General features: G+C 49.8%; 1 protein-coding gene across 5 annotated transcripts in view; it reads right to left on the bottom strand.

Moving 5' to 3' along the window:
* The window catches only part of CCDC171 (coiled-coil domain containing 171), a 142440-nt gene that overhangs the window by 59359 nt on the left and 60555 nt on the right, over positions 1-22526 (bottom strand). For all 5 annotated transcript variants that reach the window (XR_006387032.1, XM_044271544.1, XM_044271521.1 and 2 more), the window contains 3 exons: positions 16773-16875; positions 5811-5914; positions 4187-4276 (listed from right to left, as the gene is read on the bottom strand). Coding sequence is in view for 4 of the 5 variants with exons in the window: in XM_044271544.1 (XP_044127479.1) it covers positions 4187-4276; positions 5811-5914; positions 16773-16875 (297 nt within the window). In the remaining variant the exon portion in view is untranslated. The remainder of the gene's footprint in view (positions 1-4186; positions 4277-5810; positions 5915-16772; positions 16876-22526) is intronic.

The raw sequence follows: 22526 nt of genomic DNA, 5'->3' as shown, positions 1-22526 counted from the left end.
CTAATACGTTTTCAATGAGAAGAAAAGTTGTGATTTGGATAAGAGGTGAGCCCTGATGATCCAACAAAATTATTTTTCTCAATTATGGTAGACAACCCACTGATTTCTAATATTGTATTTTATGAGTCTGCTTAAAAGTCCTTTAATAGTTACTGGAGACCTGATTGTGAAAAATTCTCTCTTCTGACATTGTCAGAAGATGATAAAGGTGGGAGCTGGAATGCTTTTTAGACTCCTATACCCATTCATCACTCATCAAACTTCAAAGTGCTGTCTTATTGCTTGTTTCTATCTGAATTTGACCCATTTTCACTATGTAAACAAATCACTTTGGTTTGTTTCCATCCCGTATATAGCACTTCCTGTTCCTGCATCCAACCAAACCCATGATGCACTTCTCTTTTCTCTGCCACAGCTCAAGGACTGCTAGTTAATAGCTCCTCCCACCAGCTAGTTACATAAACACTCCCCTATCACTGCCCCAAACACCCAGCTAGTTTATAGCTCCTCCCACCCTGCTAGTTACATAGACACTCCCCTATCACTGCCTCTAACACCCAGGTAGCTTATAGCTCCTCCCACCAGCTAGTTACATAAACACTCCCCTATCACTGCCCCAAACAACACCCATCTAGTTTATAGCTCCTCCCACCAGCTAGTTACATAGATACTCCCCTATCATTGCCCCTAACACCACGCAGCTAGTATATAGCTCCTCCTACCAGCTAGTTACATAGATACTCCCTATTACTGCCTCTAACACCACCCAGCTAGTTTATAGCTCCTCCCACCAGCTAGTTACATAGATACTCCCCTATCATTGCCCCTAACACCACGCAGCTAGTATATAGCTCCTCCTACCAGCTAGTTACATAGATACTCCCTATTACTGCCTCTAACACCACCCAGCTAGTTTATAGCTCCTCCCACCAGCTAGTTACATAGGGGAGTGTCTATCACTGCCCCTAACACCCAGCTAGTTTATAGCTCCTCCCACCAGCTAGTTACATAGACACTCCCTTATCACTGCTGATGAGACACCCATGGAGATAACATCACAGGAAACAATCTGCATGGACCAGGTCATGTGACCACAGCCCAGGACAGAAGATAGGAGCAATAAAGGTAAAATAAGTAAATTACAGAATTACAGCTACCTCCATAAATGATTATTTTAACCCCTTCAAGACCAGGCCTATTTTCATTTTTACATTTTTCATCATGTTCCAAAAGCCACTTTTTTATTTTTCCGTTCACATAGCTAAAAAACTGAATTCCACCAAGGTTTTTGGGGTTTTGACATCACAGCGTTCACTATGCACTAAAAATGACCTGATATTCTGCGGCCCAATATGAATGTGGCGATACCAAACTTAAACAGTTTTTTTTATGTTTTACTACTTTTAAAAAATTAAAACCTTTAGAAAAATCTAAATTTTCTTTGCATTGCTATATTCTGACAACCATAACTTTTTTATATTGCGGTCTACAGAGCTTTATAAGGGCTTGTTTTTTACGTAACGAAGTGTAGTTTTCATTGATGCCATTTGCAGTATATACAACGTTTTGATCACTGTAATACATTTTTTGGGGGGACAAAATGAAAAAAAAAAAAAGGGGCAAATCGCGTTGGTTTTCATTTTTTTCTGTTACTGCGTTCACCACACAAGAATTTTTTACAAATATTTTAATAGTTCAGACATTTTCAGACGCGGCGATACCCAATATGTTTATTTTTTTTACTGTTTATGTATTTTTATATGTAAAATTGGGAAAGGGGGGTGATTCAAACTTTTAATATATTGGCGTTTTTTACTTTTTTTTTTTACTTTATTTAACTTTTTTTTTTTTTTTTACAACAATTAGCCCCCATAGGGGCCTCACACATGGGATCCCCTCTCCTATTCACCATAATAGAGATCTATTACGGAGAATAGGATTTTTACACTCTCCATTCAGCGCTATGCCTCGTGCATAGCTCAGTATGGAGAAAGCCATGGCAGGCCTGGATCGCTTCAGCAGCGTCCAGGCTGCCATGGCAACCGATCAGAGCCCCGCAATTTCACTGCGGGGGCTCCAATCGGAAGGAAGATGGAGCCGCATCACTTCACAGGTGCTGCGATCAGCCTTGATCGCGGCACCTGTGGGGTTGAATGGTAGGGGCGGCGCAATCGCCGCTTCTTGTCAGTGCGGCCAGATGCTGGCTGTATCAAACAGCCGGCAGATCGCGCGTCTGGAGCGGGCTCACTGCAACGGCCCGCTCCATACATCCCCTGGCACGCAATGACGTGAAGGGGTTAAATTATGTTTATGCCAACTGAACAACCCCATTAGGCTGTACACAAATGTTAAAAAAGCCTCAAATGCTGAATGTTTAAATGTCTAGGTTTTTTCAATAGAGTGATATGTAACATAGTAACAGTTTATAAGGCCGAAAAAAGACATGTGTCCATCCAGTTCGGCCTGCAAGTTGATCCAGAGGAAGGCAAAAAAACTTGTGAGGTAGAAGCTAATTTTCCCCACTTAGGCCCCTTTCACACGGGCGAGTATTCCGCGCGGATGCGATGCGTGAGTTGAACGCATTGCACCCGCACTGAATCCCGACCCATTCATTTCTATGGGGCTGTTCACATGAGCGATGATTTTCACTCATCACTTGTGCATTGCGTGAAAATCGCAGCATGCTCTATTTTCTGCGTTTTTGACGTAACGCAAGCCTCATAGAAATGAATGGGGTTGCGTGAAAATCGCAAGCATCCGCAAGCAAGTGCGGATGCAGTGCGATTTTCACGCACGGTTGCTAGGAGACGATCGGGATGGAAACCCGATCATTATTATTTTCCCTTATAACATGGTTATAAGGGAAAATAATAGCAATCTGAATACAGAATGCATAGTACATAGGGCTGGAGGGGTTAAAAAAATAAATTATAATAATTTAACTCACCTTTATCTTAGCTGTGTGCAGTAACAGGACATCACATGGTCCATCACATGATCCATTACCATGGTAAAAGATCATGTGATGAGCGCAGTGACGTCACCACAGGTCCTGTTCCTCCACACAGCTAAGATGAAGACAGAAGAGATGCCGGCTGCGCGATCAAGTGGATTAGGTGAGTTAAATTATTATTATTATTATTATTTTTTTAACCCCTCCAGCGCTATTGTACTATGCATTCTGTATTCAGAATGCTATTATTTTCCCTTATAACCATGTTATAAGGGAAAATAATACAATCTACAGAACACCGATCCAAAGCCCGAACTTCTGTGAAGAAGTTCGGGTTTGGGTACCAAACATGTGCAATTTTTCTCACGCGAGTGCAAAACGCATTACAATGTTTTGCACTCGCGCGGAAAAATCGCCGTGTGAAACCAGCCTTAAAGGGGTTCTTCACTTTCATTTAACTGATGATCTATCCTCTGGATAGATCATCAGCTTCTGATCAGCGGGGGTCCGACACCCGGGACCCCCGCCGATCAGCTGTTTGAGAAGGCAGCGGCGCTCCAGCAACGCCGCGGCCTTCTCACTGTTTACTGCCGGGCCGCCCGCCCACTGACGTCACGACTTGTATCAACTAGAGTGGGCGCGGCTAAGCTCCATTCAAGTGAACAGAGCTTAGCCGCGCCCACTCTAGTTGATACAAGTCGTGACGTCAGTGGGCGGGCGGCCCGGCAGTAAACAGTGAGAAGGCCGTGGCGCTGCTGGAGCGCCGCTGCCTTCTCAAACAGCTGATCGGCGGGGGTCCCGGGTGTCCGACCCCCACCAATCAGAAGCTGATGATCTATCCAGAGGATAGATCAACAGTTAAATGAAAGTGAAGAACCCCTTTAAGGGGAAAAAAATTCCTTCCTGACTCCAATCAGGCAATGAGAATAAGGCTCCATTCACACGTCTGCAATTTCGTTCCGCATTTTGTGGAATGGAATTGCGGATCCATTCATTTCTATGGGGCAGCACATCGGAACGCACATTGGCGCTTTCCGTGTTTTGCGGATCCGTTGCGGACGTGTGAATGGAGCCCTAACTCCCTGGATCAACGACCCCTCTCTAGTAGCCATAGCCTGTAATATTATTACACATGTAGTGTACTATTAATGATCAGTATGCATACATATAGTACATTAGCCAGTCCTCTGGAAATCAGTATCTATGGAAGAAAGGTTGAATATGTACAAATACCTCAAGGTTTATTCGCAGGGTGTAAATCATCTGCTTGGAAGATTCCAGCTCCTCTTTCATCCCTGCACACACACGTTGCTTTGTTTCTAACTGTTTAAAAAATTGGTGAAAAAAATGGCACATTAGTCACATGGAAGATAAATACATCATTGTATACATCCATCATATCTGTGATTATTTTTATAGGGGTATTCCCATCTTAGGCACTGACGACATCGCTAGGATATGCCATCAATGTCAGATAGGTGCTGCTCCCACCTCCCACCTTCAGAATGGGCCTCCCAAAGTGCAGGAGAGCGCACCACACACCCAGTTTCTTCCAAGTATAGACAATGGTTTGTCTAAAGGGGTTGTGTCACTTCAGCAAAAGGCATTCATCATGTAGAGGAAGCTAATACAAGGCACTTACTAATGTACTGCGATTATCCATATTGTCTCCTTCACTGGCTGGATTCATTTTTCCATCACATTATCCACTGCTTGCTTCCATGGTTACGACCACCCTGCAATCCATCACCGGTGGTAGTGCTTGCACACTATAGGAAAGAACGGGACCGCATAAGTGCATATAGGCTGGTCCTTTTTCCTACAGTGTGCAAACATGGCCACTGCTGCTGGATTGCAGGGTGGTCGTAACCATAGAAACGAGCAGTGTATAATGTGATGGAAAAATGAATCCAGCCAGCATAGGAAGCAATATGGACAATCACAATATATTAGTAAGTGCCTTGTATTACCTTCCTCTACATGATGAATGACTGGGAACAGTAAAAAAAAAAAAAAAAAGTGGGGGGTTTTGGTGCACTAAACATAGTCGCTCCACCCATAGTGCACCAAAAACCTTGTTTGCATAAGAATAAAAAGCAGCATTTCTTAAGATTAGAGGAACCAATTTTAACAAGTAAGATATGGTTATGTTTCGGGGTACCTACTCTACATGGCATCATACTTAGGCTACATTAACACGACCGTAGTATTTTGCGGTCTGCGAATTGCGGATCCACAGAACACGGATAACGGCCCGTGTGAGTTCCGCAATTTGCTGACCGCACACGGCCGGCACTATGATAGAAATGACTATTCTTGTCTGCAATTGCGGACAAGAATAGGACATTCTCTATCTTTTTTTGCGGGGCTGCGGAACGAAACAACGGATGCGGACAGCACACAGTGTGCTGACTGCATCTTTTGTGGCCGCCTTGAAATGAATGGATCCGTGTGAATGAGCCCTTACTTTGAAACAGATTCTGTAGGTGACAGACTCCCTTTAATTTGAAAGACATAAAGATGGACGTGCTTTATCACTCAAGTTTCTTATAAAATGGCACATATCTTCTGCAGGCAGCACATTCAGAACGATGCTACGTGGTCAATGAAGAGAATACTAAATAAGCAGAAATGCCTGGGTTCACAATGTGACTAAACCTGTAAGTGAACTCATTTAATTCAGCACTTTAGGCCATGTCGGAAGGAAAATCGATGACAGCAGTGATTTCTTTTTCTTGTACTGGAAAGCTGTCAAGTCTCAATTCCCAGACCCAAGACCTTTGATATAAGCTGGAGAAAAAAACTGCTACAGTAGGCCAGAGGCGAATCGTTGGGAGCCAAAAAGTGGCAGCGTTACCTCATTAGATGTGCTTTCCAGCTTGTTCTGGAAACCTGTCAAGGTATGTCTCAGAGCCTCAAGAACAGCAGGTCCAGCAGCTTTATCTTTATCACTGTAGGTCCCTGGAGAATACAAGCACAATGGTAAGACATGGACAAAGAGTCCCACAAGCTCAGGAAAAACATGGGGAAAAGATCTAGTTATGAGTGACGTTAATCAGATTAAATAGATATACAAGAAATAATAGTACATTTTGAAGGCAATTGTAAATGAGTGACTCAACCGCCTGCCCCTACATTGCAGCGGTAGGCCATTAAATGCGAGTCGCCCCGTCTTCTGGCACCTGATGATGCTGTAGAGCCTGTGATCCCTGCTTTACTATACAGTCGCAGCCACAGGGAAGACACAGAAAGACAGTGCTACTTCATTAACCCCCTAGACGCACTGACCCATAGCAACGGTGGCATCTAGGTGGTTAGACAGAGGATGGGAGCTGTTTAAAAAGGTGTTCATGTTAAAAATAAAATTAAAACCATATTTCCTGAAAAAAGGAGATTTTTGTGAAACTCACCTGTAAAATCTTTTTCTCGTCTTTTCCATTGGGGGACACAGACCATGGGTATAGCTTAGAGGTATTAGTAGGAGGGACACTATGCAAATGAAAGAGCTCCTCCTCCTCGGGCTATACCCCCAGACTCCACCAGGAGGAACTCAGGCGTTGCACAAGCAGTAGGAGAAGGAGCAAGAAAAAATCATGGAAACCATCGGACCAAGCCATAAGGTCCAACCAGAAACAGAAAAACTGAACTAAAGACCCCTCCTGCAACAGGAATAATGGGTGGGAGCTGTGTCCCCCAATGGAAAAGACGAGAAAAAGATTTTACAGGTGAGTTTCACAAAAATCTCCTTTTCTCGTGCTTTTTTCCATTGGGGGACACAGACCATGGGACGTCCAAAAGCAGTCCATGGGGTGGGAAAAAATACCAGCACCGCCAGGAGGAACGCCCCAACGGTCAAACAGGAACCACAGCCTGCAAAACCCTGCGGCCAAAGCCGCATCAGCCGAAGCCAGTGAATGCAACTGACAAAAATTTGCAACGGTATGCAAGGACGACCAGGTGGCCGCCGTACACAGCTGAGACGCAGAGGCACGACTGCGTCTTGCCCAGGAAGCCCCCTCCGCCCCAATGGAGAGAACGGCAATTCTAGCCGGGGGAACTCCACCACAAGCGTGACAAGCCGCGGAAATAGCCAAGCAGATCCAGAGCGCCAAGAACGGCGGACGGAAGCAGTAGCCGCGAGACACACCTCCAGGACCCGTACAACATCCAGGGAATGCAGAGTGCATTCCTTGGGGTTAGCCGGAGAAGGACAAAAGGAAGGCAGGACAAGATCCTCATCAAGGCGGAAGGGAGAGACCACCCTGGGCAAAAAGAAGGGGACTGGACGGAGCACAACTTAATCCTGGTGGAAAACCAGAAAGGCTCCTGACAGGAAAGAGCGGCCAGCTCCGACACCAGTCTGACTTAAAAGCTCGTGATGGGACGTGAACTCACAGCCACTGCATAATAGCCCAGAACTTTAATCACTACGCTATGTAGCTGTATCAGAAGCTATGGTCACAAGGAAGTCCAGATGAGAACAGTCAGAGAGACCCTCCTCAAAGGCTCGAAGGGGGCCGACTGCAGAGCGCGCAGAACCAAATTGAGATCCCAAGGAGACAAAGGGGGAACATACGGGGAACCGAATGCGCCACCGCCGAAGAAAGGTCACCACCGGACCCTTAAGAGCAAGGGACCTCTGACGGCCCGCGCCGAAACCTGACCTTACAGGGAACTAAGCGACAGTCCCTGCACAAGCCTGAAGAAAAGACAGTACCATCAAGATGGAAAACCGAAGGGGAGGGAACCCCGAACCCTCAAAAAAGGATAGGAAGGCCATCCAGGTACGATAGTAAATCCGGGAGGAAGAAGACTTCCCCGGACTGATCATGGTCCTAACCACTGAATCCGAGAACCCCATCTTTATCAGGATGGCGGTTTCAACAGTCATGCCGGTAAACGAAGAGACCGCAAATTCCGGTGGAAGAACGGGCCCTGAGACAGTAGGTCCTGTCCGTCGGGAAGAGGCCATGGGGCGTCCGCCAGCAACCGAGCCACGTCCGAAAAAACCACGCGCGGCGAGGCCACTCTGGGGTGATGAGAACGGTCGGAGTCCCTTCCGCCTCGAACTGGCGTAGACCCTTTGGTAGGAGAGGAAAACAGAGGAGGCTGAAGTCCTGCCACGGAGACACCTGCGCATCCATCCGTACGCCTCCGGATCTCGGGCGCGAGCCAGGACCACTGGGATCTTGTTGTTGAACCCGGACGCCATTAAGTCCACATCCGGACGGTCCCATCTGTGGCAGATTTCCTCGAACCCTTCTGGATGCAGAGACCACCCGCTTGGATCCACCGTGTTGTGGCTTAGAAAGTCCGCTGTCCAGTTGTCCACTCCTGGAATGCAAACTGCTGACAACACCGGAACGTGCGTCTCCGCCCACGTCAGAATTCTCTTCACCTCCTGCATCACCATCCGGCTGCGGGTCCCGCCCTGATGGTTGATATAGGCCACGGCCGCGGCATTGCCCGTTTGAACCCGCACTGGGAGGCCCGCAAGGAGAGAGGTCCAATAGGAGAGAGAGAGCGGAAAAAATCGCCCTCAGTTCCAGAAAGTTGATTGGAAGGCGAGACTCTGCCGCCGACCAAATTCCTTGAACCGTGCGAGACTGGAAAACGCCCCCCCCAACCCAGGATGCTGGCATCGGTGGCGGCGATCGTCCAGGAGAATGCGAGAAAGGAACTCCCCGACCTCAGGTTCTTTGGGAACAGCCACCAAGGGAGAGCTGCCCGAACCCGCTGAAAGGTAAAGGATCTCCTGTTGCGCCAGGCGAGTGTGAAACTGGGCATATGGAAGGCCTCGAAAGAGGCTACCATAAGACCCAGGACCTGCAAGTATTCCCGAATGGAGAGGCACGGGGAGCGCAGCAGATGCGACACTGCCCCCTGGACCTGGGAGGACTTGAAGGCTGGTAGAATACTTAGGCAGCCGAGGTGTCCAAAATCACTCTCCGGAAGGAGAGCCTCTGGGACGGGAAGAGGCAGGAGTTTGGGAAAGTTACCAGCCAGCCGAACCGTTCCAGGGTCTGAACAGTGATCCGGACGCTGTCCGTGGTCTGCGGTAGAGAGGGGGGCCTCTATCCGGATATCGTCCCGATAGGGCAGCAAAGGAATGCCCCTGGTACGAAGAAGCGCCATGAGCGGTCCAGGACCGTGGCAAGGACCCGCGGGGTGGTCGCCAACCCGAAGGAAGGGCGACAAACTGACAGTGTCGACCCATAATGGCGAAGCGCAGGAATCGATGGTGGGATTCCGCAATCGGGACATGTGATAGGCCTAGGAGCAGCAGGGCAGGCTGACTGGGCCCTCTAGTGCCGGGAAGGCTGGTGCAAAGGAAGGGCTCTTTGCGGGCGACCTGAGACCCCCGGCGGAGGAAGCAGGCGACGGCCTACCAGATGAGAAACGGCAAAAGGCATGCAGAGATGAACTCGTCCAGCTGATCCCCATAAGGTCTGGAAACCCCAAAGGGGAGATTAGCAAGGGAACGCTTGGTGGAGGCGTCAGCATCCCACACCTTCAATCAAATCTCTTCGCGCTGAGTGACAGAGATGGCCAACCTGCGGGCAAAGAGGGAAACAATGTCCCTAGAAGCTTCGCAAAGAATCTTAGAAGCCTGAGACATCTGGAGAACCAACTCCAGTGTGTTAGTAGCCGCATCTCGTACCGCCAGTTCCTGGTGGTGGTGTTGTAACCACACCGAGAGAGCACTGGCTACCCCTGCTGAGTGAAAGGTAGGTCACAGGGACGCGCTGCCAGCGAAAAAAGGACCTGGAAGAGAGTCTATGCGTCTGTCTACAGCATCCTGGAAAGAGGAACTGACTAAGACAGGAAGGGCCACATAATTGGCTAATCCGGCCACCGGAGGATCCACCTTAGGGGGAGGAGACACCTCTCCTCGCCGTCAGCAGGGAAAGGAAAGTATATTCATGCGCTGGGTGGTCGAGAACCTTATTAAGACCACCCCAGGCCCTGGACATGACCGCGGAAAAATCCCTCATGGACCGGGAACATGGTAGTCTCCGACTGCCTGGACGGAAAAAGGGGGAACTCCTGACCAGTGGAAGGAGGAGAATCCCCTTGGAGAATAAAGGTGTCTCGGACAGTCACCACTAAGTCAGCCACCCTGGTGGAGAGCTTAGGCGAGGGGTCCCGCTCCATGACCTAATCAGAGCCGGAAATTCTCCTTCAGACTTGCGCTCCCTAAGGGAGGGGAGAGTCGCCCGAACGCGCCTCTAGACGAGGGGGGGGGGGGGAGCCAGAGCCATCCGAGGAGGGATGCTGCTGCTCACGCTCCCTGTTAGTAGTCGGGCGTCTTCTGTGGAAAACCACTTAGAGAGGTGGTTGGCGTCACAGGATTTGAAAATGCCCTATAGTCCAAAAAGGACCTGGCTCGTCCGAGCCGGATAATTCTCCTTCGGATTACTCTCCCTAGGGAGGGGGAAGAGCAGTCCGCAAGCGCCACCGGCGAGGTGAGGGGGGTGGAGAGACGGAGACATCCGAGGTGTGATGCTGCCGCTCACGCTGCCTCTTCGTAGTCAGTCACCCACTGTGGGGACCACTGAGAGAGATGGAGTCGTTAGCGCCACAGGATTAAAGGACATGGTTGCCTTGGCGACTAAGACCAATTTAGCGGCCGCGCTGGACATGGCAGATGCCCAAGCGGGGACCGCAGGCCCCCAGGGACGTGGAGGAGGGGTGGAGGAGGGGGGTAAGGCAGGGATGCAGGTAATACTTATCTGCTCCTGCAGAACTTCTCCTGCAGAACTTCTCCCTCGACTCCAGGACCAGCAGGGATGCACCTCATCAGGCTTCTGACTCCTTGTCCAGGAGTGCAGTGTTCTGGTGGAGGGTGGCAGCAGGAGACCCAGTAGCTGGTGGGATACCGGAGCTGCAGGTCGAGCCCGGATCCACTTGTCTTCTTAGGGGGGCAATGGAGGCAGCCAGGCAGCGTCCAAGGACGGCAGCGGGCATTCCACGGGGGACCAGGAAGGCGCCATGCCGACCTGTGTCCCCATCTAGAATAATATAAACAATTTTTGAAGGCTGAAAGGGGCTTTGAACTCAGAAAGCCTGGACATGGGGCAGCAGCAGCAGTACCACTGAGCTACCAGCTTGCCTGGCACAAAACGGAGTAGAGTGATGAGGAGCTGCACGGCCATGAGCAAACAGAGTCTCCGGTGTAAGGAGAGTCAGAGCGGCATGCCGAGGCTCCGCCTCCCCGAACGCGTCATTATGGCGCGAAAAAAGCGCGCGAAAAATAAGCGCGCGCGCGAAAATATGCGCGAAAATAAGCGCTCGCGCGAAAATATGCGCGAAAATATGCGCGAAAATAAGCGCACGCGCGAAAATATGCGCGAAAATAAGCGCACGCGCGCGGAAATAAGCGCGCGCGTGATTTAAACAACCACCACGTGGAGGAGCGGCCTGCCGGCGGGCGCTGAGGGAGCGCAGCAGCCAAGGCCCGACGAGAGAGGCGCTGAAGCCCACAGTTTAAGGGGGAAGAGATGCCAGTACTCCAGTGCCAAAATGAAGAAAGTGCCCCATCAGGATCCTTCTTCAAGTTCACCCAGGTAGCCACAGACAAATAGACACAGAGGGAGGGGGAGGGATTGGGCAACACTTATCTGCTCAGCATGCTCCCTCGATGTCCAGACCAGCAGGGATGCGCCTCTTCAGACTTCTGACTCCAATCCAGGAGAACAGTGCTCTGGAGGAGGGTAGGCAGCAGGCGTCCCAGCAGCTGGTGGGATGCCGGAGCTAACAGGTCGAGCCCGGATCCACTTATCTTCTTGGGGGGAAATGGAGGCAGCCAGGCAACGTCCCAAAGACGGCGGCGGGCACTCCACGGGGGACCAGGAAGGCGCCATGCCGACCTGTGTCCCCATCTAGAATAAAAATAACAAAAAGGAGTAGAATCAGAGAGTGTCAACCTCCTTCACCAGACACTAAGCAAAGACTGAGTTCCTCCTGGTGGAGTCTGGGGGTATAGCCCGAGGAGGAGGAGCTCTTTCATTTGCATAGTGTCCCTCCTACTAATACCTCTAAGCTATACCCATGGTCTGTGTCCCCCAATGGAAAAAAGCACGAGAAAAGTATTTTTATTCCCCCCCCTCTTCTACATGGCAAGACCTGCAGAAGAAAGCATACTTACCTGCTCCCTGCACCCGGATTCCTTCGCCGCTGCTGACTCTCTCCAGTTCCCCCCTCATCAACATCCAGTTTGACAAGGGAACTGGCCGCAGAGGTGAAGTATCCCACATGAGTGAGATGACCTACTGACATGACACACGGGGACCCAGTTTTATCATTTTTACCTGGAAACAAGGCAAGTGGCCTGTGATTGGTTGAGTTGATGGACAAGGGGTGTGTTTCTTCATTGTTGTTTTTTATTTCATTTTAATGAATCAGTTAACCCCTTCTGTCCCAGCGACATACACGTACGACGGAAGGAGGGTCTTTAAATATGGCACTTGCTCGCAAGCGCCATAGCCGCCAGTTCTTTGTTTCAAACAGAAGACGTCTGAGATTAAGCCAATCGCGGACATTTAACCCTTTAGATGCCGTGGTCAAATGTGGGTCAGGAACGGCTCCCCCATGCGATAATCGGAGAAGCCATTCCTACACTCTGATCTGCTGGGTATCTATGAAGAAACTCAGCGTTTCAGACGCCTACAGGGCTCCACAGGATAATCGGAAATAGATCAAAGATTGTAGTTCTATTGAATTAGTGTAAACCACATATAAAACTTAATTCACCCACCTTTCCCTAAAATAAAAAAAATAAAAAAATAAAGATAAGGAGCATCGCTGTGTCCCAAAATGCCTAAACTATTAAAATATAAAAATATTTACCCCATACGGCAAATAGCGTAATGGGAAAAAAAGAATCAAAATGGACGATTTTGTCAATTTTCATAGTGTCGCTTACCCCAAAAAATTGAAAAAGTTGCACACACTCCCAAATGAGCCCTCACACAGCATTGTATACATAACTATAAAAAAGTTTTATGGGGGTCAGAATATGGCAAGAAAAAATGCATTTTTCTCAAGTTTTTTTTTTTGTATTAATACACAAGAAAAACTGTATAAATGTGGTGTTGTTGTAATCGTACTGACCAACAGAATGAAGGTCAGAGGTCAGTTTTACAGCATAGGGAATTATGTAGAAACAAAACCCGTAAAACTTGCGGAATTGTATTTTTTTCCAATTCAACTCCATTTTTCCCGCTTCCCACCACATCGCATGCAATATGCAAAAAACAGCTATGTGAATGGAAAAATAAAAAAGTTGTGGCTCCGAAAAATCGTCTGGGACTCTAGGGGTTAAACTGATTGAAAAAAACAGATGATCTAGTATGCAATCGGTTTATCTTTTCCTATTACTTTCCATTCATCTTTTTTTTTTTGCCTTATAGTAACTGTAAGGGCTCTTTCAGATGAGGGCGTTTCCCGTCCATATGCGATGCATGTAGTGAACCCGTAGCATCCGGACTGAATCCTGACCTATTTATTTCAAGGGGTCTGTGTAGTCTCCCTGTGTCAACATCTGGGTTTATACGGGTCACCTGGCCCCAGGGACGATGTGTCTCACACGAGTCATGTCACTGAGTCAGGTTATTCACGGGGGACACGTCACTTCTGCGGCTAGCGATTGAGACAGAAGCGAAGGAGCCGGAACCCAGCAGCGTCGATCAGGTCAGCATGATTCCTTCATTAGGTCCGGCCACGCAGGGGGAATCTGATCAAAAGGTCCCCTGGGATATACAATCCCTTTAAAGGGAGTCTGTCACCAGGAAATTCAGTGTTAACCCAGGTACAATGCCTTGCAGGACTAGCATAGCTGAATATAATTATATCTTTCAATTAGTGGCCCATTGCTTCATTCTGAATACATACTTCCTTAAAGAGGTTATCCAACCAAAAATATTAGTTTTCAAACCAGCACTTGAATCTGAATACTTTTGCAATTGCATGTAATAAAAATATTTAAATAGCAACTGAGTTATTCAATAAAATGTATCTGTATAGTGCCACCTGCTGTTTGTTATTTTTCTTATTTCTTTGCCCTGCTCACTGAGAAGGCCGCACATGCTCAGTTTTACCCTTAACTGTCTCCTGAGCTTTGATAGGTAGAGCACGGACACGCCCCCTTAGCTGCAGCAGAGAAGACACGCCCCCTGAGCTGTAGCAGAAAAGACACGCCCCCTTAGCTGCAGCAGAGAAGACACTCCCCTTGAGCTGTAAGCTTGATATAAATCTAGCAGAGCAATGACTTTGGAGATCTCTGGATCCATGGAGCGCCGGTGCCTTCTCAAACAGCCGATGGGAGGAGTTCCCTGGTGCCGGACCTCCACCGACCAGATACTAATGGAAAACCCCTTTTAAACGAGTATTTATGAGCGGTTAGGATAAGGGCTACAGAGCGAGGCATCAGAGCAGTTCAGTCAACGATTCACTGAGAAGGAGAAGCAACAGTCTGCCGATGCAGAGAAACTGAAAGCTGAAGAGGAAAAACTATTGAACATTTTTAATAAAGACCAATTGACAAATAAATATGTTTAGCCCAAAATAAGTAGAATCCTGTACTACCCCTTTAATTTAAAAATGATATATAAACTCACAAATCTAAAGTTATCAGAAAGATTGCTTTTACAAGTGGATATGAGCCTATCATAACATTCAAAATGTCACCTTCCGTGGTTATCATTGCTGGTCATGGATATGACCATCACTAATATAGGGGTAATTTATCAAACCTTGAACTCTTATATTCTGGTTTCAAAAAGTGCACTGTGACCTATTGGGCTAATTTGCATAACATTTTGTATGTTTACTCCACTCACTCCAGTTTTGAAAAGTGGTTGAGGAAGTGGGCATGGTTAGCCTGTCCAGCTGAATTAAGGTCAATTTAAGGTAGCCTAAAAGGGTTTTCCGAGATTTTACTACTGATGACCTATCATCTGTATCAGATCCGAAATAATGCACTAATAAAAAATGCCTTTAATTGGGGTATCCAAAGTCTAAAACATGCCCCCAAAAGCCCGGGCCCCTCATACACATTATACTTACCCAGTTCCCCAGCACCCACATCGCATCTGAACCCTGCACGCAGCATTTACCAGCATCGCGGGTGACCTTATGGAGGCTCGTCCCCGTCCCCTGCTCCTCCTGTCATCTGATGCGGGGTTCAGGAGAGAGGTGGGGGCCGGGGAGCGTGGTAAGTATAATCTATATGAGGTGCCCGGGCATTGGGGGACATGTTTAAAAAGTTGCAAAACTTTTTGCAGTCTTGTGGCTGTATTACACCAACAGATTATCTGACCAATTTCTGTCCAATCGGACCAATAATTGGTGTGTATAACAAAAGATCTGTGTGTGTGTGTAATCGGCCATCTGACCAATGACTGGTCAGAAAATCTGTCAGATAATCTGTTGGTGTAATACAACCCTTAGGGCTCTTTCACACTTGCGCTTTTGTTTTCTGGCATAGAGTTCCGTCGTCGGGGCTCTATGCCCGAAAAATCCTGATCAGGATTATCCCCATGCATTCTGAATGGAGTGAAATCCGTTCAGGATGCATCAGGATGTCTTCAGTTCAAAACCGGAACGTTTTTTGGCCGGAGAAAATACTGCAGCATGCTGCGCTTTTTGCTCCGGTGAAAAATCCTGAACACTTTCCGCATCGACGGATCCGGAATAATAGCCCATTGAAATGTATTATTCCGGATCCCTCCTAACATCTTCAGTTGTTACGACGCAACGACGGATCCGTAAGTTGCGTCTGCGCCAGGATTTAGGAAGGGCGAAAAGAGACTGATCCGGAAATCCTGAAGCCAACATCAATGTTTTTTTTCCGGATCCGTCGTACAGATCCGGCCCCATACCGGATCCGTACGACGGGTCCGGAAAAAAAACGTTGATGTTGGCTTCAGGATTTCTGGATCAGTCTCTTACCAAAAAAGCCGGAAAGACGCATCCGGAAAGAAAAAAATTATGCGTTCTTACGCGTTTTTCCGGATCCAGCGTGTAATTCCGACAAATGGAGTACACGACGGATCCGGACAACGCAAGTGTGAAAGAGGCCTTACTCCAGTATAGGAGTCCAGTAGAAAGTGGAGTAACATTCTAAACAAAAGTGCTAGACTTAAAAATGCACCACATTTATCAAACATGCAAAGCAAAGCAGACTCCTGCAAAACTGACCTTCTTCTCGTGATAAACCTCCCCGAATGAAGTGCTAGATATCTAAAGAGACAGACTGGGAGACTGTGTATATGCCTTGGGATGAATTACTTTGGAATTTAGGGGATTAAAAAAAGCTGTCCTAGTCTATTTTTTGTGACAATGTTGAGTCCTTTTAATTTAGGCATAAAAGATAAAAGAAACTACAATGTGAAATATGCTGAACCAGAAAGTGGTTTGTTAAGTCTTTAGTGTCCTACATAACCTTTATGTATCCACGACCTTACATGAGCTGTCGAATTTGGCTCAGCCCCATGAAAACATCTGTTCCCTTTGCAGGTACATTGAGAAGACCTTTTTCTCTGTTGGATTCAATGTCTAACCTGTGTGCCCTCTCCTGATGGTTCTCCCAAATTATACAACTTGTAAATCAACGTATGGACTGACAACAGCAGGTCTTCTTCCCTTCCGTCTTTCCTGGGCAGTCAGAGTAGTGGACTGCTGTGAGGACTACTTCAGTCATGTCATCAAATGAGAAAGTGTGGGGAAGGTGCTTGAAGGAGACATCTGTACAATTCCCACAATGGAGTCACTCTAAAACACTGGCAGATGCATCTGTCACCCTGGACCTTCAACTAACCTGATTGACGATGGCTTAGCGTATTAAAGCTTTCCGCAAGTGTCTGCAGTTCTCTCACGTTACATCCATAAGCCTCTTCTAAGGACAGTTGCCGTTTTTTGCTCTGATTGACAATAAAAATTACATTTCATTATTAAATATAGAGCAATGCAAGGTCTTTTTGTATTACACAACCTATTATGGCCTACTGTAGCACATATGACACAATCACTAGATGTAATGCTCAGAAATAGGCTGAAATACAACATCTTTGTGCACTTTAAAGGTATTTCTAGTGCTAGAAATACTTTTATGTAGCTGACTGACATTAGCGATGCGCCCATGTCAGCACTACATAACAGTATGTTTCTAACAGTAGTTCCTGCAGCCGTTTTTGTTAAAAACGTACTTTTATAGATATGCTAATGAGCCTCTAGGTGCTATGTGGGCGTCATTAGCACCTAGAGGGCTTCGTCCACTAACCATTTCAGCCGCCCATCGCGTCCCTCCAGCCCGCCCCGCTCCTGTTGATTGACGTAAAACTTCTCAGTATCGAGTACCAATTCCCGCTGCCTGCGCCGCGCGCTTCTGTATTCTCCCGGCGCCGGCTTCCTTCCTCACTGCGCCTGCTGCCAACTATGTTACAATGAGGAAGCCGACACCAGGAGCGCGGCATTCACTCACTGCGCCTGCGCCGAATACAGAAGCGCACGGCGCAGGCGCGGGAATTGGTACTCGATACTGAGAAGTTTCACGTCAATCAACAGGAGTGGGGCGGGCTGGAGGGACGCGATGGGCGGCTGAAATGGTTAGTGGACGGAGCCCTCTAGGTGCTAATGACGCCCACATAGCACCTAGAGGCTCATTAGCATATCTATAAAAACGAGATTTTTGTATAACTTACCAGTAAAATCTCTTTCTCGCTCTTTCCTTGGGGGACACAGAAGACCTTGGGTATAGCTCATCTCCATAGGAGGCGTGACACTAAGTGAAGACTGTTAAGCCCCTCCTCCACAGCTATACCCTCAGCCTGGAGAGAGAGACTGCCAGTTGCGTGTCCAAGTAGTGAGAAAAGGCAAAGTCCAAAAGTGGAACCAACAAGCCAACTACCCAACGGGTAAAACAAACTCGGAAACCGTGTAAAGAAAAAACAAGAATGGGTGGGTGCTGTGTCCCCCAAGGAAAGAGCGAGAAAGAGATTTTACTGGTAAGTTATACAAAAATCTCGTTTTCTCGCCCAGTTTCCTTGGGGGACACAGAAGACCTTGGGACGTTCAATAGCAGTCCAAGAGGGGAGGGACCACAGCACCAAGGCGAAGCACCCGAAGGAATCAAGAAACCACCGCCTGCAGACCAGGCGGCCCAAGGCAGCATACGCCGAAGCCCGAGTATGCACCCTGTAGAACTCGGTAAGGTGCGCAAGGAAAAGTGACCGCCTTGCACAAATGAATGGCCGAAACCTAACGCCTCCGCCCCAGGAGGCACGAACCGCTCCGGTGAAATGAACGGTGACACCGAAAGCAGAACCCTGCCATTGGTGCGATAACCACAGCAAAGGCCACTCTGAGAAAGCGGAGGAAGCCACCCTGGAGGCCATCAACCTTTGCACTGACCTCCTGGAAACACAAGAGACCGAACGCCGACCAGAGTCTGAGATCTCCAAGTAAACAACTGCAAGGCCCCACAACCTCCAAACGATAAGCGACCGTTCCCGGCGATGGGAGGAAAAGGACGAAAGCCTCGTTGACAAGAAGGCAGATACCACCGTCAGAAGGAAGGAAGGGACAGGACGGAGAACAGCCCCGTCCTGGAAAAGGACAGAAGGCACAGAACACGAAGGGCCGCCAATCAGGCACCCGTCAGACATGATGACAACAGAAACACAACTGTACAGGACAGAAGGAGTAGGGAGAACTTCCGCAACGGCTCCAAGGGAAAGATTGGAGCGCCGAGAGTTCAGTATGTAGGTCCCAGGGCGGAACCAGGAAACGAGAAAGAGGAACCAAAGAGCCACTCTGTGGAAGAAGGTCATGACAAGGCCCAGGAGGGCCAGGAAACGCTGGAAGGGGAAGGACAGCGCAGACACTTGACACTTCAAGTAACAGAGTCCCAGTCCCAGGGTCAGGCCTGGACTAGAGAAAGACAGAACCAAGGGCGAGAAAGGCAGAGTGGGGGAATGCCCCGCTACCCACAAAACCCCAGGTAAGAACCCTAAGTCCGACAACCAAACCTGGACTAAGCAGTCGGGAGCGAACACTAGCGTGCTCGCAGGAATCACCCAGCAAGCGGGAGAAAACCCAAAGCGATCAGGCGCAGACCAGTAACACGGCCGAAGGATCGGAAACCACGGTCCTGTCGGCCCCCGAACAACACAGCCCCGCATCCAACCGGCGTGGGGGAGCAGAAGGACAGACGGAAGAACCCAGAAGGGTCTGCCCAGCATCAGACAGATGCCCAGACAAGACAGGCCAAGTCTAAGTCGATGTAGCCACCAAAGAAGGAGTTCTACAGCCCCGTGTGGGAGATCCAAGGACAATCTTGACCGAAGGGCAGTCCTCCCAAGTCACCGAGAAAGTAAGTCCCACAGGACCATACGCCCAGACGGAAAAAGCAATCTGCAGCCAGTGGGAGGACAAAACGCGGTAGGCCCGGCAAACAGCTAGCACTACCAGCGAGAACGAGGGAGATGGTACGAGACCGCAAGTAACACCGGAACCATCCAATTGAACAACCATGCTCACCCCAGAGGAGGGGGGGGCAACGACGGAACAGCCTCTGAGGCCTGGCCGGGGCAGAAGCCACATTGGAGCGACAAACCCAGAGCAGAAGCCAAAAAAAACCGAGCCGGCGAGGAAAGGCAGAGCCGAATCCCCTCTACTCTGTGAGACGACCTGCACACCGCCTCGCAGCAGGCGAATACCCTGAAGAAACCAAAGTGGAGGTCCCCAGGACCTGGATAATCAAGCACCCAAGAAGAGTTGGGCGATCCTACCCGAGAGGAGCAGTCTGAACCTGGTAGCAACAGACTGGAGCGCAAAGGGCGCCAATAGGAAGGACCCATACCACACTGCATCCGAGAGGAGGAAATGGTAGTAGGCGAGGAACCGTAGTCCCGCCAGAGCCAAGGTAGAGGTCGAGCGGCACTGCAGACAACACTCTCGACCCCGACCGGTTGCGTAGGGGAAACAATGTCACGAGATGACGAATGGGTACGCATCAAGGAACCCCGAACACTCCCCAGGTGGAAAGGCCAACGAACATGGTGGGCGCCGACAACAACGGGACCACACCAGAGAATGGGTACCACTCAGCTCAGTGCAGTAGCGAGCCAGCAGAGCTCGTCTACGTATATACAAGATATACAGCTGTGAATACATTGAGCATTCATTGTTGCGTGTTGGACAACAACACCTTAGGCTCACAAGTGGACAGAATGATCTCCTCAGAGAAGAGTGCAAAGCTTGCGACAAGCAACCCCACCCCAGAGAGAAAAACGTATGTCGCAGGAAGAAGGGAGGCATACGTACTAGCAACCCTGCAGGCAGCGAGAAGGCCAACCCACCCACGGGAGGAGAAGGCATACACGGCCCAAACAACGCACAGAGCGCACAGCCACAGCGTCCCACAGTATCCACGGAAGTGTAAAGTGCAACCTGAAAAGGAGCTATGCACAAGACCAGTACCGGCATGCGAAGGAACGCAAGTAGTCCCGCCCGGAAAAAAAGGGGGGGGGGAAGGTACCTGGCAACTCTGCAGATGGCAAGAGTGCAAAGGCCCTGAAAAGGGGGGCATGCACCTGATTATCCTAGCATTAAATGATTGTGCAATAATCCTACCCAACACCGAATTTCGTGAGAGTGCAACTACTCCGCCCATGAAAGGGGAACGTCCAGTACAGCATACACAAGGACAGCCGTGAATCTCGTGAGCGTACAAATTTCCGCCCATGGAATGAGAAGTGGTCATGCACAAGGCCAGCACCATTTCCAAAGGGAGTGCAAGCAGCGCACCCCTGTTAGAGCCATGCTCACGGCCCGCAACGTATTTGGTGAAAGTGCAGTGATCCTCCCAAAAAGGGGGGGGGGGGTGCACATGGCCAGCATCGCACCCCAGGAGAGCGCGAGCATCCCGCCATGGATGGGGGTCATGCACCTGGCCGGCAACGTGCTGGCACAACAACACCCAGTCAGTGAAAGTGCATGAATGTCGCCTGAGAGGAGGCATGGCCATGCCGGCAGCAATCCAGCGAGAGTGCGGAACACCGCCCACGGAAGGGGGCCATGCATATAGCCGGCAGCGGATCCGGTGAGAGTGCAAGCACCCAACCATGGAAGAGGGTCAGGCACGTGGCCAGCAACCTACCGCGAGAGAACAACCCCAGCCAGTAAGAGTGTATGTATGCCTCCTGAGAGAAGGAGGCATGCTCAAGGCCGGCAGCAAAACCAATGAGAGTGTAGCATTCCGCTTATGAAAGGGAGTCATGCACATGGCCGGCAGTAAATCCAGTAAGAGTGCAGTGTTCCGCTTATGGAAGGGGGACGTGCACATGGCCAGCACCGCATCTGGCGAGAGTTCGGAATTCCTCCTATAGAAGGGTTTCATACACATGGCCGACAGCGAACCCAGTGAGAGTGCAGCGTACCGCCTAAGAAGGGGGTTACACACATGGCCGGCAGGGAATCCAGTGAGAGTGCCGCGTTCCCCTAAGGAGGGGGGGTCGTGCACATGGCCAGCACTGAATCCGGTGAGAGTGCAATTATTCCGCCCCAGAAGGGGGTCATGCACCTGTCCAGCATTAAATCCAGTGAGTGCAGCGTTCCCCTAAGGAAGGGGGGTGTCGTGCCATGGTCAGCACCGAACCGGTGAATGTAGTATTCCACCTATAGAAGGGGGTTATGCACATGGCCAGCCTGCGGCCAGAGAGCGCAGAATTCCACTTAGGAAGGGGTTCATGCCCATGGCCAGCACCATAACTGGAGAGGTGACGTCCTGCCATAGAACGGGCGGAAGAGGGGCGCCTACACTTGGCTAGCGCCGTATCCCGGGAGATGGCAAGGGTCCGCCTAAAAAGGAGACTTGCAGCTGGCCAGCACCGCAGCCGGGGAGCGCGACATGCCGCCTACGGAAGGGGGGCATAGCATGCAGCCAGCACTACTGTATCATGCTGCAGCGTCCTGCGCAGCCATTCCGTTATTTATTAACTCCGCCATGGAAGCCCTTTCTTCTTTTTTTTTTTTTTTTTAAAACACAGCCACTCTGGAGGCAAGAAAGGGGCCACCATACAGGGGCACAGCCTCGTACAGGCTTATTAGGAAGCCCACCAGAACATAGAGGGGGTCCTCTAGATGGGAGCCGGCCCTTGGAGATGGCCGGTACCCAACAGGTTAACAAAGATCCGGCCTGGGGGGCGGCGCTGCGATCCCCTGGGGGGCGGGGGACCTGCGGGCGGGAAGAATTCGCGCCGCGAGACGTTCCCGCCCCCTCCAACCGAGGCCGGAATTTTGCGGCCTAGTAGGTCACGAAGCCGGGGCCTAGATTTTTGCGGCGCCCGGCCGGCCAGGAGGCAACGACGGTGAGCCGGGACCTGGAGGGAGCCGGCTGATGCATGTACCAACGGCCGCGGGTGCCCACCCCGCGGGCCGGCAGAGACAGAGGACCGGATTAGCAGGCCAAAGCCTGGGTCAAAGTTTGCGGCACCCGGCCGACCGGAAGCATCAGCAGTCGGCTGGGGCCTGTTGGAGCATCGCGTTCCACATGCAGGCCGCAAGGTCCTGC

The sequence above is a fragment of the Bufo gargarizans genome, chromosome 1 (assembly GCF_014858855.1).
Source record: "Bufo gargarizans isolate SCDJY-AF-19 chromosome 1, ASM1485885v1, whole genome shotgun sequence".
Taxonomy (NCBI): Eukaryota; Metazoa; Chordata; class Amphibia; order Anura; family Bufonidae; genus Bufo; species Bufo gargarizans.
Note: the sequence above shows the minus strand (reverse complement) of the source record. Positions and strands in the feature narration are given on the sequence as shown.